The following is an 18,567-nucleotide window of genomic DNA, read 5'->3' as shown; positions in this document are numbered from 1 at the left end:
TCTGTTCCTGGAGTTACATAGATGTCCCATTTCAGAAGAGAATGCAATAAGGCCTGAAGGCTGTGAACTGACTTAGCTCTCTAAAACAGAGGAAGCTCTTTAAAATTCTTCTTTTTCCTGTCAGCCTCAATTAGTCCTGTCCAGATTTGATGTTAATTTACGTGCTCCTGACATCCAGTACATTGAGGAAGTGGAAAATGTTCACCTTTGACACAATGGAAATCAAAAGCTCAGCGTGGCTGATGCATTTTGTCACAGACAGGACTTCTCCTGGAATATGTGTATGGCTGGGTGTTTTGTGTGATGCTGCAGGCTGACAGGACTCATAATTGCCAATAATTATTGGAGATTAATCAATCGGATTTAGGACCAGAAGTAAAAATTATTAGCAAACAACATTGTTCAATTGTCCCAATATCTTGATAAAATCTACTCAGGAATCCTTATTTATGTGTTTCAGCTGAACCACGACTAGCTTCAGTTTTGTAATGTAAGCTGTGTGCGTCCAGCTGTATGTGGTGGTGAAGTTACAAGAAGCATTCTGAGCTAGGCAAGTTCTGGCCTTTTGCCCTCGCTATTTCATAGACCTTTTTTTCCACAGGACAGTCTCCAAATGTTTAGAATTTGGATTGCAGGTAGAACGTAGAGTTATAAGTGATGTAAAAACAAATAAGTTGTAATTCCAGGGGATGAGAAATGGCTAAGGAACACCTCTTTCAACTGCAAAAACTCTTTTACCTCTTCAGTTACTTCTTTCACTGGACACTATATCGCCTCCATTTATTAAAACCAGGAGGTAAAAAATGACTAAGACACAAAGGCATCTAGAAAAACAGAAAACAGCCTCTGTCTTTCCAGACAATTACTTGATTCTTAGTTCTCATCAACACAGAATGACCCTCATTTTGTGCAACTAGACCAATGAACAATTAATTAACAGAACAGATTAATTAAAAAAAAACTTCCCTCAACTCGATAATCATTTATGATAAAAAGTCCTCCATTATCTTCTTTCCCACCTGAGGAAGCCTGTTCTGCTAATAAAGCAATCCACAAGTGCATTTTAAATGAAACCAGTTCTTCCTATTTGGCATGATGCAGGTTAACACAAATAACAACAGGCACGTGATAAGAAGAGGAATTCAGCTTCACTCTTTCTGAAAAACTTAGATGCAAAACCAGACTAATATTACACCATAGGTTTTAAAATAAGTTTTAGTTTTGGTTCAAGCTCTCAAATAAAAATAACATAGCAAGGACACTTAGTTAATGTTTTTCCCGTTTTCTGCTTGATTGCAAAGCCACTCAAGATGAACAGACAGCTGGAAAGGACAATTTTGATCTCTGTGGAACAAGACATTGATAGCCGCTCAGCTTCTTCTTCCCTTTGCCAAGTCTTCCACAACAGAACTATAAAAGGAACTGTCTGAGGGGAAGAATAAGAGGCTATTTTGGGGGAGATGGTTTTGTACAATCATATGACAACACTGTAAATTTCTCCACTAATTATGTGGAGAATTTTGTTTTGGTTTTTTTGTTGTTTTTTTTTTTTCTTGTGTGTGTGAGTGTTTTTTGTTGTTGTTTTCTTTAAAATTCCGCTTATATACGCTCTTGTCAGAGGGAGACATCTTTCTAATCTCTCAACTTCCTCGGGTCAGTCTCCTTGAACACACACATTCCATGACTCAGAAGCCAATCTCCTGACTTGTACTAATGCTGAACTATACATACCTCGATTGAGTTCCACATGAAGCTGGAAATATCAATTATGTCTATGTAATGGTTAATATGACACAGATAAACAGCCAAGCAGAGACAACAAAGATACTGTTGTTTACACAAATAAATGCTGAAGGTATCATTTATATAAGTGAATGAAACCATTTATACAAGTACATACAGCTTGTCACTTAAATATACAATTTTTGCTGCAGCTTGGTTTCTTTCTTATTTGCATTATTATTATTGATACTGAATTTCACACGTCTCCTGCTCCCGCTGTTTGTCTATAGTATTGGCATTTCAATACATCTCATCCTATGCCTCATCCCTTATCCTCCGTACTAATCAGGCGATCACTGCCCGCGTACCTCCTCCCTGAAAACTAACCTATATGTTCCCGGATTTTTTAGGAACCTCTAAGTTCATCCACATGTGTACAGAAAGTCTGTGACTACAGAAGGTCATCATTAGAGTTTTAGACCACACAGCCATAAAAATGTTTCACATTATTCTTGTTTTCATAAAGACAAGTGCATGCTCCTGGTATTCAGGGAAAGTAACAAACGAGTAAAAGTTGGCTATTAAAATCAATATTGAACATAATTATTCTCAATACAAAGCATCTACTAATGTTTAAGTGGAACCAATTTTACTGATGTAGAAGTGCATGAAGAGCATATTTTTGAATGAACTCTAAAGCTCAGTATGTATTTTCAGCAATTGAGCACTAACCACTGAAAAATACAATGGAGAAAAGAAATGTTAGTACAAAAACCAGGGACCTGAAACAGCAGTATCCATGATCTTTAGGAAGTGACAGCAGAACATCTTCCAAGTAATGAAGACTGAGTGGAAACATGTAACTCGCTGATGTGGAGTTTTGCTACAACATTACATATAAGTCCTTTCATCAGAGAATGACGCTTTCCCGGTTTTCCAATTTTCAAAAATAAGGCTAATATAATGAAAATACAATTGGTTTTATGTTTCAACTTAAAGAAAAAACTCGTACATAATAATACAGAATGAACTGCCCTTCTCTATTCCAAACTGGGTCAAATTTAAAAACTACTTGCTTGTCCTTCAGCCATCCAGTTTTTGTAATTAGTAAGATCCTCATGAAAGACAGGATAATAATACCTGCAAGCATAAATTTAAAATTAGAAGGAATATATTTTGGAAGAAGATACAATGGAAAAGAATTGGGAAAAGAACTGGCAATAAGGTCTTGGTGCCCAAGATGCACTGAGAAATTTGAATGCTATTTTATAAAGTATTTTTAAACTTAGAAAAAGGTGTAGATGTTCACACTGTGCTTTTGGATACCGTCAATCCAAAAGAAAGCCTTTTTCTCAAGGAATTACGTGAAAGGCTGTCTGCATGAAATTTACAGTACTGGAAAAGCTACTGCTTTCAGGTAAGCTTGCTGAATAATTTTTTTTTTTGTTGTTCTACATACACACACACTCCCAAGGTCTTTGTAATCACAGAGGAAAGAACTCAGGGCTGTATGAGATATTTTTGATACAAAACGATCTGCTTCAAGCACAACCGATTCCTAAACCATCACAATGTGTAATGTCAGATCCAGTTTTCATGTCCCCAGAGTCAAATGCTACTCAGAGAGCCAAGCAACTGTCACAGTCATTCTACCTACTCCACAATTTGCTGACAGATGTGGTGCTCATATTCTCCTCAACCTGCAGTTTTATTTACAATCTGGTACAGCAGTAAATAGATTATTTTCACAGGGACATATTCAGTATCCTTTGCTTGCCTCTGAATTATTAAGCATCAGGAATTACGATGTCTTGGAGATGCCGTGATTCTGAAGACACCTGTAGATGTTCAGGCTCTCAGAAGTTAATTCCCACTGGGTGTTTACTTCAAAGTCTCTGCAGGACTAGAGAAGGCATAAAGTGCTATCAAGAAATAGTCTCCCTTGAGTCATGACCAACAAGCAGAAGCATTGCAAAGTCTTGTAGTCATAACCAAGCTGACAGAAATGTGCCTCCTATTTTAACAATTCACCCACAATAGCAACTAAGAATTTTAGCACTGTAAGTAAAAAGCTGTTCTTTTAATTGAAAAGAATGACAAAAATAGCCTAGGTGATGCATGGCAGCATTCAGGCAACAAACACAAGAAGTGCTGAGTAGAGGAAGAAAAAGCCCTTCAGTAACAAATGTATAGAAAGGTACCAAGAAGAACAAAGCAATCAAAAACAAGCATGAATTGTTTTATGCACAAGACACTGCCAGCAACTAATAAGACTGGACCAGGAGTACTGCAGTTCCTGATGGAATATAGATTCTGATGTGGAGACAGATCATCTGCAGAATTCAGTCCAGAAATAGCTCACTCAGCTATTGCTCAGGCGTGATGGCACACTGTGAGCAGAAAAAAAAAATTGATAGTGGTACAGAGGAGGGTAGATGAAAGCCTCTTGAGCATAGAGAAAGAAGGTTTGGCTTAGCAGTATGAATGTTCCACAACAGGTTTTTTCTCATGATCTCAGCTATCTCGGATCCTCACCCTAGGACTGGGCATGAGGTTATTAGGATATTTAAAGGCAAGAGGAAAAAGAAAAAGCTGGGGGAGGAGGTTATTCAGACCTCATAGCTACAAATTGATTCTCTGTTGCAATAAAACTGAATTATTTTGTGCTATCAAAATCTCTGCTTGAAAACAGTGCAGAACTAATTATTAATTATTAATCCTGTGCTTGAGTTCTCTCAGGTACTGCACAGATATCAAGAATGGAAGAAGCTGTTTAGCATGCTGTCACCAAAACTGGTTTCCTTTCTTAAGCTGCCTTTGGGAATTAACAAGTCTCATGCCAACTCTCAACTCTGAAGACAAAATGGGATAATCAAAACTCTGTGGGTCAGTGACATAAAGGTGTACGCTGTCCATGCACTGAAAACAGACATCCTGCCCAGTGGCATACTTTACCCGCTGAAGGGAATGGTTGCAATGCAGATCTGCAGTGTTTGACGTAAAAGCTCCTGAGGTTTAAGAACAACTCGTTAATGCAGATTTCTGGAAGTCCCAGAACGTAACTGCCAAGAAAGTTTCAATACTTTTAACCAGTATGCTGCCAGATTCCTACAGGTTTCTGATTTGCAGGGAATCACCATGTCTAATACATTTTTTACTATTCTCTTTGTGCAGAACTCATTTGCAAGAAAGTCTTAGAAAAACGATGCCTTTAGGAATAGTTGAGCTCCAACAGATATGAACTGCATCCAGTCAGACTTTGCCACTGTTCCATGGAACAGCTGGGAAAGAACCTTATTTTTTTCAATTGTAATATACAGTTGAATGAAAAAAATGTCAGTGAATGACTCATGACACATGGCTCTATGACCTATTAGACTATAATCTCAAGTTTTAAAAGCTTTCTTTAAAAGGAAAACTACATTGCTTATAAATCTACCAAAGTATCAGAATAAACTGTAGTGGAACAAAGGATCTTCACAACATTCAAGAAACTCAAGAAAACCCAAAAAGCAAGACAGATGACACATTAAAGTATACCTCCATGTGTTGTTAAGTGTTAAGCCCCTTCCGCCTCCACATCTTTCCTTGACTATTCTCTAAGTCTGTACATTTTTAAATTCCCATAGCTGTACCACGTGAATACAAAATAGGAAGCAGCCTAGAACCGGCCTTTCAGACTAACCAAGTAGAAATGAAACATTATTCATTGGAAAAATATCAACTAAGCAATTATTATTGCAATTTTAACCACCAATGAATGGCTGATTAGACAGCTGTGGGACTTCTATAAATGTGCTTAAAAGACACTGCAATACCATGAAATTGATTTTAATTTCTGTTGCAGAACTAAGAAAATCAAAGCCAATTTTTAACTTTGATGCAGCTTTTAAAGTCTGCATTTACATCTATTTTCAGATGTGCATAGCAAAATTCTCGAGCAATTGAACTGATGTTTTTGAGTCTGTGAAATGTGAACTCCTTATGAGTTAAGCAACTACACAGAATATTAGAATTGGTTATTTTGAAATGCCAGAGCAAGCATATATTGACCACAAGCTCCTTGTGCTATACTAAAGCAAGCATAGCCAAAGATACAAACAGCAGTATAAATAATGTGACTGCCAAAAGGCAAATTTTATTCTGTATGTAACACTAGAAAGATACATACATAGCCAAAGGAATTCTTTATACATTCTTTTGAATGATAGAGAAAATACAGAACGTGAGGCTTGCAGCTCTGCACATTTTGCTTATCAATAAATTACCAGAAACTAGATCATACTACTTTTTATTCCATGATACTAACAGCTGTCAAGAAGAGCCAGACATACACAGACTAGAACCAATTCAAGATCATATTTATGTCTATTTAAAAAAAAACAGAAGGAACTAGCCATGTAACTAGCAGCCGGTCCAATCTTGTTCAACTTCAGTGATCTGGATGAAGGGATAGAGTCCACCCTCAGCAAGTCTGCTGATGATACAAAGCTGGGAGGAGTGGCTGACACACTGGAAGGTTGTGCTTCCATTCAACAAGACCTGGACAGACTGGAGAGCTGGGCGAGGGAGGAACCTGATGAGGTTCTAACAAAAGCAGGTATAGCCTTGAACCTGGGGAGGAATAACTGCATCCATCAGTACAGGTTGGGGGATGACCTACTGGAGAGGAGCTCTGCGGAGAAGGACCTGGGTGTCCTGGTGGACAACAGGTTGGCCGTGAGCCAGCAGCATACCCTTGTGGCCAAGAAGGCCAACGGCATTCTGGGGTGCATTACAAAGAACGTGGCCAGCAGGTCAAGGGAGGTGATCCTCCCCCTCTACTCTGCCCCAGTGAGGCCACATTTAGAATATGTTTAGAGGATGCGGAGTCTCCTTCTATGGAGATATTCAAGACTTGTCTGGACACCTACCTGCACGACCTATTGTAGAGTACCTACTTCAGTACAGGGGTTGGACTCAATCTCTTGAAGAATCTTCCAACCCCTGCAATTTTGTGATTCTGTGTGGAACCATTGAGTGAAAACACCTTTTTCATCTCTATCGTCATTTCAAATCACGAATGGACACCTCCTGGAATTTATACCATACATAATAAGCAGAACATTTTGGCGAGACAAGTAACTGTACTCAATACAAAGCTCAAGAGAAAAACAACCGCAGGGATTTTACTAATTGTCTTCAAGATAGAGGGATTCAAGCGATTTCCACCAGAAGTCAAAGAAAGGAAACATTATTAGAAATGGCTCTGAAAAAGAAACGTACATTCTATAAGAAGCAAAATTTGAATACTCAGTTTCATCAAGTTACAAAAATAGAATCTATGAACAGACCAAGAAAAGAGAAGGGCCATGGGGTCCTGGAAGAACTGACTAAAACTTGTGATTGCATGGAAATGGGTCTATCTAAGCCACCCTAATAGACACAAAGTTCTCCATGACAAATACTTTAGGAGTACAAATTAAAATCAAACCCAGAATCTTCTGATATGGGTGAGCAATCTACCTCCCTTCCCTTGTAGCACCGTGCTATCATGCCAGTCCTTCCACCTCTTTTGTAACACCTTTTCCATCATGTTGGTCCTTCTGATTGCTACAATATTTTTTTTCTCTTTAAGAAGTTACTTCCTCACTTTCAGTGCTCCTCACAGAGCACTTAGTGTTAACAGCTGTTACACCAAATACATCTGTTAACTTAATGCGCTGAAATTTTCCTATGAACACATTCTTGTCCAGGACTGGCAGTAATGCTTTTCCCTTGATAAATTCCTGTACAGGAAGAAGTAATTGGCACTAATTGCATATGTCTATTAGTCTGTTCAGAAAAACTAAATTCTGATTTCTGTTAATATGTATTTTGTAAATTTATTCATCTACACAAATTAGAAATACAACAGAACAATACTACTCTATACTTGTATGGAAGCATTATCCCTTATAGCAAGGAAAACAAGGATAGCAGCACTTCTGAAGTACCTCTGATACAGAGGAACCTCTCAAATTTTTGCAAAGATCTATCAGCTTAATAAATGACAATCTGTCTTGACACTGCTGAGAAGAACAAAATAAAACAGCAATAACAAAAAAACAACACCAAAAACAAACAAACAAACCACACAACCAAAAAAATAACAGACAAACTGCAGGCTAGAACAACAGGTTGATCAAACCAGTCAGATCAAAGTAAGGTCTCTGTTAAATATAGCAAGCCAACAAAGATATTCATAATGAGATAGACTGTTTTGTGTGGTTTTATTCACATGTAAAATTGTGTACAGCTCTGAGTTAATAGTATATGACTTCTTATTACTGGAAAACCTGGTGTGAAAAGAAAACAGCAAAATACAAAAGTTCCAGTGTAAATGCTGTGAATTAAAACTGGTTTTGCAAAAAGTTGATATATACCCCAACATATAGCCCCAAATCTGCTGCAGTTGTTTAGTAATTATTTTGACTGTGTAAAATTTCTTAAAGAATATTGTTTAAAAAAGTACATCAATCAAACCTCAACTGAAAAAGTTCACAGAACCAGATGGCAATTTACATAGATAGCTACCAAAACATTTCTAATTTTCCATCCCCGCATATTTTTAGAAGTCCAGATCAGAAGAAATGAACAAAAATGACCATTACAAAATGCTTTCAAAATCAAAAGATATTCTTCCACTTTTAAGCTTCTAAGCTTAAGGCTACAATAAAATTACTAAAATGACCCAGTTATTTTTCTGATACAGCCTCTTAGATGTTTTAAACACAGCAGCCAACTTAGCTGCTTTGGCCAGCGAGTTGAAACATCTACAACTGCTCTCAGACAGCTAAAAATGACAAAATTAAGCTAAAGCCCTATGCCTCCATTTCCTGGGTGGCACATAAACGCTTAACCCATGACTGTCAACAAGTTAAAACAAGCGATCTAACGCTTTAAGAACTTTTTAAGGCTTTTGCCAAAAATATCTCCTTCAATGAAATCTATGGTCAACTGACTACAAGAGTCGGCTTACTAACCAAAATACTAAGAAGCCTCTGTTCCCAGAGGCTAGAGCTCTCTTTTTATTTCTGGCCCTTACTTTAAGAAAGCAGTGGACATGGGAAATATTTGTGTCCTGAAAGCTTACCTTCTAGTAAGTCTCTGGCCAGACCTGGTTCTGCCCCCGTGGACCGAACAAAGTCTGACAGGACTGCATCCATATCAAGAGTCATGTGATCATTCAGAGATGCTGCCAGGCATGAGGCAGCAGTAAGACTCGCCGACTGACTAGAAGGCATCCATCTGCCAAGAAGAAAAAGAAACAAAGTTATGGAATATACTCCAAAATGACAGAAATGATATTTTTCCTCTCTTCATCAAACAAAGCTAATAAAAATGCTAGAATATTCAATTCACAATATTAAATAGTATTTATCATTCATCTCTGCCTTAGCCTAGAAGCTTTTGATCACTCACGCTTTCTTCCCAGTTTTCTTTTATTATTCTTTAACATCCACATTTTTATTGATTTTTCTCTTATCTGCAGCTTCTAAGTTATTCCACCGCATGAAGAGTCAAACTAAATACAGGCACTGTTCATCCAAAACACAGAGACATTGTCTGTGTGGACAGAAATGCTCATACACTGAAGTTCAGCAAATATTTAAATGTTTGACTAGCAAGGCAAGAGCTCAAGGCTAACACTAACAAACGTAGGACAGAGTTTAGTATTTGTTCTTTTATTTGCTTTCTTACTACCACTTCTGTAACTTATTGTTTCCCCATTACACTGTCTGGCTTGGATGGACTTCATTAACTTCCTAGATTTGTGACTAACATGGTGTTGATAGCAACAGTTGGAACATAGATGTGTTAAGAAGCATTTATATAGCATAAAGGCTGTCTCTGTTTCCCACCTTGCCCACCCAGAGGCTGGGAGGAGACAGAGGTATGACAGCAGACCCCAGCACACCAAAGGGGTATTCCTTACCACATAAATGTCATGCTCAGTAATAAAACTGGAGCAGAGTCTTTCTAAAGTAGCTGTTGCTTGGAGACTGGCTTGGCATCAGCCTGCTTGTGGGAGGTGGGGAGCGATTGTCTTTGCATCGCTTTCTTTCCCCCCATCTCCTCCATTCTTCATTTTAATTAAACTGCCTCTGTCTTGATCTATTACTTTTTTTTCTCCTTTTTGCTCTTCCAGTTTTCTCCCCTAGCTCTCTGTAGGGCTAGGGGGACAGTGACTGAACATAAGGCGGGTGCTTAGTTGCTGCCCAGGATTAGCAAATTCAGGGCTTGTTAACAATAGTGAACAGCAACAGTGGAAAGTAATGTTGTTTTCTTTGCATGGGAGAATTACAAAGCAATGGCCTAAAGTCTAATTTGGTATTTGAACCTTGTATTGCTGCCATCTCCCAGTACTCCAGAAACCATTTCATTAAGACAATTAATTATATCTTTCTCCTCCTCCTCTTCTTCTTTCCCTTACTTTGTGAGGAAATGAAGAATGGCAAACCCGCCTCTCCTTTAGGATAGATGCCTCCTGCCTTGTTGAAACAGCCCTTCAGTTTCTCAGATATAGCTGTGCAACCAGAACACTCATACAATGCAGAAATATTACAGCTGCCATCCAGGTGCAGGAATTATCACCTGTCTTCTCTGACACCAGGGTACTGAGGCCTAGTCAGGAAGGACAAGGTCATTAGCAGCTCAGATCAATCTCTAAGGGCTGGAGAGTCAACAAAAGGACTAGAAAAAAGCAACAATCCACAAATTCTGCAGACAACTCCTGTTGAGTATGAAGGCAAAGCATCCTCTGAAAGATCACCTTGCAAACTACCAAGGCAAGTGGACCACAGTTGAGGATGGTATCCAGTACCTGAGGCAATTAGCAGTGTTGGAGATGCTTTACAGTAACCTGCAGAGCAACCAGTCCTCCAAAGATCCATATGAAGTTCACCACGTGCAGTCCATGTCACAGAAGTTCGTATGGAGCACACCAAGGCCATATGTCAGCACCTCAGCAACAATGGACTGGACAGCCACCAAGGTACCAGCTGAGGACAGACTAGCCTGCTGGTCTCAGAATATGCAGCACATTCCTTTTTAAACGAAAAGCTTAGGTGGAAAGCATAGTATAGAGGTGCCCAGTATGAACTATTTGGTTGTCATACATCGAGAGAGTCAGTCACAGATAAATGAAGTCCCAATTAATAAACCTCAGTCAGGTAACTTTCAGGCAAACAATTCTATAGAGCACAAAGCACACTGCAGCTGAACACTGGGTATCTCTTTCCAGCCTCCAGTATTTCTGTAACTAACTTTTTGGTGGAGAAACCCTCTCCACAAACCAAACAAGAAACACCTGCAACAAAAAAGCACTAAAAACACTTGGACCACTGAGGCCTAATTGGGAGAGATAGGAAAGGAAGGGCCTAGCTGAAGTTCACTCCTCTTCCTTTTTTTCTGAATAAAGCAATTAGAGCACTAGTTAACAGAGCCAGGGTACACAAAGGTCTTCACTGCTTTTACTAAGTAGTTATACCCAATTCCTGCCCTGACTCACCCATCTATCCAGGGCTTTCTAAAGCTGTCATTGCGCCGTACCAGCTCAATCATTAAGAGGAAAACAGAGACTTCTTCCACTTCACAGCGGGATTTCCCACCCCAAGGCCAAGTGGCTCAGTTCTAGCAGCCTGCCGTTAGCTGTGAACAACACTATAGCACTGAGGCGGCCCCACAGAGGGCTGTGCCCAGGTGCTGCCAGCAGAACTGTGAGGAGATGGCACTGCAGACACAGCCTGTGGGGCTGGTTCCAGTCATGACACAGTGCAGGATGTGCTGCCTCTCTGCAAACAGTCTTGCTTGACACTGACTTAGACAGTTAGTTTTGAAAGGGAGAGAGAACATGCTGATATTACCGTGTTTTGCATTTACTTTTTTTTTTTCCCTAGAGAAGTCAAACTCAGCCTTCAACATAACATTTATAATAAGGAAAGACAGGAATTAAAGCTGACATCTTGCGAGAAGCCGGTAAGATAGCTGGCATCCAAAACAGTTACGCTAAAGGTATTCCCCTGCTCGTTGCAGGGGAGTTGGACTAGATGACCCTTAAAACTCCCTTCCAACTCAAACAATCCCACAATTCTATATCTCCATACTTCTAGCCTGCCTATACTGCTGTGGAAACAGTGTGAAGCAAAGAAAACTGGATCAAGTTAAACATGCCACTCAAGCACAAGGGCAGATCTTACTTCCATTCTATTTGTTATTGGTCAGCATTTACCTTCAAATACGAATTAGATCTTTCCTGTTAATTCCTCCTCACAGGCTCAGCTGCAACTTTGCCACATGCCAAGAGTAAGGATGAACACAGACATTCCCTACTGGGAACAGATGATATGGGTTGGCTCTTGCTTGTATCACAGCTACAGAGGAATAAACTGGAGAATTAAAAAAAAAAAATAAATGGAAGCAGTTGATTTTCCTGTTCCCCAAAAGAACTAAGGTCCTTTCCTAATCCATTTCTTAACCTCCACATGAGCATGAGGCAATGTACAACTGTATAGAGTACCTCCCAATCAAAGCTGCTCCTCCATCCTGTGTTGTAATGAGGAACAGCATGAGGGACTGTGGAATGCTTTCCTGACTGCTACTCCATGCTTTGGTCACTTACAGACACAGACAATGTTGAATAGAAATCCATATGCCCCAGTATACACACATGAAACATCAGACAACTGATGGTTCATCTTAGTGACACCATTCGAAACCGGCAAGTATGAGGATTTGTTTGAAGTCTATCATATCAGTTCAACAGGATTCCTGAAAGTGATGAAGGGAATACAGTTGCCCTTGGAAAAGCAACATAGAAGATCTTAAAACCTGAAGGGTAAAACATAACTCAATATAAATCCTTCTATTCCTCACTTTGGTCAGGTTGGTAGTTGGCCTATCAGAGTGTCCCAGTGACAGCAGTTAACTTCTTGACATGTTTTAATTCAAATTATGTGCAATTACCTGATTGTATTTAAACAATTGAATGCCTAGGCTTCCTTAGCAATTGCTTCTTTCTGCAAGTACATATTCAAGAAGAATACAAAGATCATTTAACCTAATGAGCAGAGTCTCATTATCCTCATCCAGGAAGACTGCAAAATCTAGTTTACTCCAATGAAATCAAAGTGACTGGGATGTAGTTATGTAACCATATGTTTTTTCAGTTGCAAAGCAGATTATACTGTTGCTAACTCTACTCACATCACAGCCAGCCCCTACAATGAACCACTGTATGTTTAACAACACTTCTACATTTATATTGCTTTTATTTTTATACTAATTATATCATGTTATTAAATTGGAGCTGCAATAAGAATCACGGGGAAGGTGATCCATCGCCTTTATTCAGCCCAGGTGAGACATCCGCATTGTTGTGTGCATTTCTGCCTTCCCAGTACAGGAAACACATGGATAGACAGTACCAAGTTCAGCGATGTACCACAAACTACGCATCTGGATCACCATGGGACAGAAGAAATATTTCTAATAGTTAACATTAAGAAGAGGTGGTTACAGAAGGAAACCTGAAAGTATTGAACCGCCTACTTAAAAAGGAATGCTAGCACTTTAGAGAAGAGTACTACCTTAATCAATCATGGCCAAATTCAACGTGTAAGCTCTGTAGCAACTGAAGCCTTTTCTCCGTTTCAGTAAAAATGCAGGATGACAATGCTGCTATTGTTTGATACAATCTCATGCACAGATCCACTCTATTAAACAGAGCCTAGTATCCATACAAAGTGACCATAAGAAAATGGATACAAGAGATTTCTTCACTGACTTCTTCAGCGACAAGAAGAAGTACGAGACAAATCTTAACCAGCAAGAAGGAAACATATGGACCAAGCTAGAAGAGCTTGCTGCAGGTGAATGATAAAAGACATTAGCAAATTTCAGATTCTAATACTCAGTGACTCAGTAGTATTGAGTCTATGACTATTAATTTAAAATGCACCAGCTGGGCAATCAAGCGCAGTCATTATGTGTGGAGGCTAGACAACTCATAAATTTTGAAAACTTAAGTGCCTGTCATTCTGAAGAAGTCAGTTCATGAGTTGTCTTAGTACCAGCATTATTTCAGTATTTTTCATGTTATTGAAAAGACATCTTTTTAACATCTGAAGACAGGACTGATCGCTGCATTTATGACATCAGCAAACACCTCAGAATTGCCTCATGATTACATGAGAATCAGAACCCACTCAGTAACCACATCAACAGAAGCATGTTATTTTTCAATTCCTGCAAAGGTTATGTAATGAAGATATTTTCTATAAACTTAGTTCTTTCTAGTAACACAGAAAGTTCTCTGTCTACGGGTATAAAACTGGTTATATCTGCACACCAACAGCTGATGAAAATGTGTAAAAGCCAGAGATTGCACTTGCTGCTTTCCTGAGAAACAACAATACAAATTGAAATAGTATCCAGTTTTAGTTATGTAATGATAAAAAGCTTTACAGCTAGAAAACAATTGACTTATGTTGCGTGATAAGACAGCATCAAATCAGATCTCTCAAGTCCATGACAGTGTGAGGAACATCCTAGATGAATCCAACTTCTGTGCTTCGCACTATGCTATACACGTCTCTAGGATCTGAGTCCTCCAGCAGTGCTTATGACACCTGCACTAAAACATCTATGCTATTTAGTTTTTCCTGGTACTCAGCAGACCTAAATTAACAACACAGCCTGAGTTAGTACTGTTTATTCAGATAGAATTGCCTAAAGAATGTAAAGGTTGGTACAGACGTATTAATGAATGTTAAAATTGAAAGACAACTAAGAACAAACCCATCACAGATTACCTGAAGAAACATTGCTTCATCATTATGGACTACTTAAAGACGAAATAAGGCATGCAGAAATGTGCTGACTGGAGCTGAACTCAGTTTCCTAGAAAATTCCAAACTTCATCTGTGCTGAATTAAGCACATCCAAAGCTGTAAGAGACAACTAAAATCCCTGCTATGCACGCAACTGAGTAGTGGCCTGCTGTGGAAACTCTTTTCTCATATACTGGCAAAGCCTCACAAAGTCTCTAAAACATCATGAACCGGACGTAGTACTACTAAACCCATAAAAATTAATCGTTCTACTGAAAAAAGTCTCTAAAAGCCAAATACGAGGTCTCTTACTACAGCATTATTTTGTTGTTAGAACTGTATGAATTCTCTTTTTAATTTCACTCAGCAGACTATTTCCAGTCCTAATTATCACAGATGGCAGGTGGTTTAACTATTCCTTCAAATACCGTTCAGTGCGAATAAAAACCTGTACAGAAGCCCAAACAATGCATGCTCTACACTCTGAAAACAAGGATCGTCCCATTATAAATTCGAACTAGCCCTCATGGGGGTTTCTTCGTTGTTTTTTTTTTTTCTTTTTCAATCTCAGAAAGAACTGTTTTCTTACCTCTCAGATTTAGAGCGGTATTAAAAAAAAACACAAAGAAAAGCCCCACAGAAAATTATACTCTCTGTCAGAAAACTGTTACTAGTTATAAAAACACATCCAAATGGACTTGGGAAAACACTGCTAAGGAAGAAAAGAAGATAAATTGTAAGGAAGAAGGCAGTCAGTACTTCACTACAAGCAGGGAGCTCAGAACCCAGCTGGCCACTAGGCTCACTGTTCTCACCAGAAAAACGCAAGCTCTCCTCACGCTAAGATCACCACCACCACCTCTGCTTCTGGTGCCTAGTCAAAGCATTAACGTAACATGCACTCATATGTAACATATGCACCTAGAGCAGATCCAGCACACACTTCCATATTACACCCACTGAAAAGAACATCTTCTGTTTCATTATGTTGGTCCACAATCTCAGAGGTGAATATTGGTGGTATGGCAGCAGAGGGGCAGCCTGACAGAACGGTGCCTGACATGGAAGTGTGGATGAAGCAAAGGGGTGGAACTGAATTCCTTCATGTTTAAAAAATGACACCCAGTGACATTCATCAATGTTTGCTGAACATTTATGGAGCCCAAAAAGTGGACGTGAACACAGTGAGGTGGAGGGTTGTGCCCTTCTGCAGTGGTGACAGCGGGTCACCTCCACTGGTACTGATTTTTACGAGCGTGGCATGAAGGCTCACGTTCACTACTGGCAAAAGTGCATAGCTAACAGTGGTAACTATGCTGAAAAATAGCGTTTTGCAACTGAGAATTTTCTCTGACAAACTGCGTTGTTGGGTTCTCTGTACTTGTTGTAGTTTTTTTGGAAATAAATAGGAGGCATGACTTTCAGAGCAACCTACATACTTGATGTTTCTCTTTCAAATATGTCACACACGATATACAAACAGTACTTTGCACTAAATGTAGACAAAAGTATTTGACCCTCAAAGCACAAATGATACCTCTTGCTTCACTCACTCTGAACTCAAAATTTCTTCCCTAAATAATTCCACATTTATTCAAAGCAAATAGAAGAGGCAATGAAAGGGAATAATTTGTTGCACATTGTAAGAAAAAGCATTTTTAAAAGCTTTAAAGAAGAGACACCAGTTGAACCTAAATGTTAAAATGGGTGAACAAAATCTGAAATTGAATTAACAATATTTATATTTGATCTGGTTTTCTCCTTCAGCACCTCTCTCTTAAAACTGAGCCATTCTTGAATGTAAACAGCCTTCATGTGAATTTAACTTTGACTTCTTCAAAATCAAATTGCTAAACAAAAAAATACACTTTTTTCTTGAACAGGTGGAAAACAAGTATGTTGAAACAAATCCCAAACCGAAGGCATCATACAAATCTCTGTCAAAACACAAGCGAGGAAGTGAAATGAAATAGCTCAGAAATGGACAAACCTTTAGAAAGACAAGGATTAAACTGCAACTGAACCCTCAAAGGAAAAAACAAACATCTCCAACAACATGCCAATGAATCTCTAGTAAGCCAGTGGAAAAATCACCCACCGATAACATGAAGCCCATTCTGTCCCTCCCTCACATCCATTTTTTTTTTTTCCTTCCATCTTAATTTCCCTCCAGTGTGACATGGCTAAATATCCATTAGCATTACTCACTCCTCTCTGCTGGACCACGTTTGTGTTGAATGGTCATTCATGGTTGTTAAGTCAGAAGGACCCTATTTGTGCACATCTCCAGACTTTGGAAGTATTTTTTTCAACATGACATATTTGATGGACAATGTCATAATTCTACTATCTTGGCAAAATAATTAAATTGAACCAATGCACCAAATAAGGTAATTCTTATTAGTGAAACATCTAAATTCTTTAGATTGAGGCAATGCATTTTTTGGATTCTTTTCTGCATGTAAAATGTATTTACTTACTCCTTCACAGACTTAAAGTTTCTGGCTTACTAAAAAAAATTATTTGGTTATTACATTATCATGGTTTTATGATTTTTTGTTATCAATATTCCACATCATAACATCATGTAGTGCACTGGGAGTTAAAGAGTCTATGCTGCATTTCCGTGGACTACTGATTTTCCGGGTACCTGGTTCTCAGAAGATAAGAACTACATACCCCAGAGGACTTTGCATTCAGAGGGAAAGATAAAACTCCTCGCAAGTCACGAGACTCTCTCTTTTTTGCTGCCCAGGAGAGCGTGTTCCCCATCCATTTCTGCTCAGTTTTACAGTAAGGCCTTCAGTTTGGGACACTCTCTCTCTTATTTTATTAGCCTCAATTCCAATTATATTGTATTATACTGTGTTATCTTGCATTCTGATATCATATTTAGTAAATTAACTTTCTTCCTCAGATTGTTGCTGCTGTTCTGTGTATACATACACATACACTGTCTATTTTATATGTACATAAATGCATATATGTAACCTTTGGTACAGATATAGTCAGGTCCGCATCCAAGATACAGTTCTTAAAAAAAAAATCAAAGAATCATACATACAGGTATGTTTACATTTTATCTTCCTCTGTATAATTTCTGAAAATTATATATGCAAGTTGCACCCATGTAGAAATTTGCTTATTTCTGCAGTAGGTCCAATACATATGGGTTGCTGATATTAAAATATGGACTATATTGTAAATTTTCTTGTATGCTTGAAACAGTATATATGATATAGTATATCAATAAAAAGACGTGATTATCTTAAACAAACATAGTAGACAGTTCTTTTTCCCTTTGTATAATTTGTCCCGTTTTTAAAAAATAACATTCATCAGCTAGATACGTAAGCACTAGCTATATGAATTCACAACATCTTTACTATGATTATGGTAATAATATATATAAAAATTAGTACATAACTATGGAGCTAAAATTGTAAACTATGCTGCCACAATGTGAAGCAAGCATGGCAATTGCCAACAAATAAAGGTGTTAACAGCTGATATAACAGTGATGCTATTCTCTGTATGTACAAACAATTCTGCCTTTAAAAGGAACTCAGCAACAAGTCAAATTTATTTTCCAGAACATGCCTCGTTTCATTCCCTGTCAACTAGATTGCTATTAATTTTTTGCAAGAAACTAAGAATGAATATGTTCTACAGGGAAAAGAATAACTGCTAATATGTTAGACTAAATTCTAATAGAAATATAGGTTCAAGAAACCAGTCACTGAGGAAAAATGTAGAACTTCCAAAGAGTTAAGGAAACATATCATAGTGATAAAATTTCGGTATTTTACAAAACTGTAACAATATGGTGTAAACTGAAAATGCAGATTCAGTCACTGTTAATCTAAACCACATCTATACAAATCACTGTAGTCATGCTGCAAAAAAAAAGAAAGAAAGAAAGAAAAAAAGAAACTCACACCAAAATACACCCACAGAACAACCACAGAACCATGTGTTTTAATTTAAGCACATG

The 18,567-nt window shown here is 38.3% G+C and overlaps 1 protein-coding gene across 9 annotated transcripts in view; it reads right to left on the bottom strand.

The window, feature by feature from the left end:
* Positions 1-18,567, bottom strand: part of OTUD7A (OTU deubiquitinase 7A) — a 107,549-nt gene that overhangs the window by 28,525 nt on the left and 60,457 nt on the right. For 6 of the 9 annotated variants that reach the window (XM_021407419.1, XM_021407418.1, XM_021407425.1 and 3 more), the window contains exon 5: positions 8,837-8,991. In XM_021407419.1, the coding sequence (XP_021263094.1) occupies positions 8,837-8,987 (151 nt within the window). In that variant the 5' untranslated portion in view covers positions 8,988-8,991. Of the gene's footprint in view, positions 1-8,836; positions 8,992-11,974; positions 12,132-13,331; positions 13,902-18,567 lie in introns of those variants that run through there. The other 3 variants (XM_021407423.1, XM_021407421.1, XM_021407424.1) reach the window with 3 other exon arrangements.

This window comes from Numida meleagris, chromosome 9, assembly GCF_002078875.1.
Source record: "Numida meleagris isolate 19003 breed g44 Domestic line chromosome 9, NumMel1.0, whole genome shotgun sequence".
In the NCBI taxonomy this organism is placed as follows: Eukaryota; Metazoa; Chordata; class Aves; order Galliformes; family Numididae; genus Numida; species Numida meleagris.
This window is presented reverse-complemented; position numbering and strand designations above follow the sequence as displayed.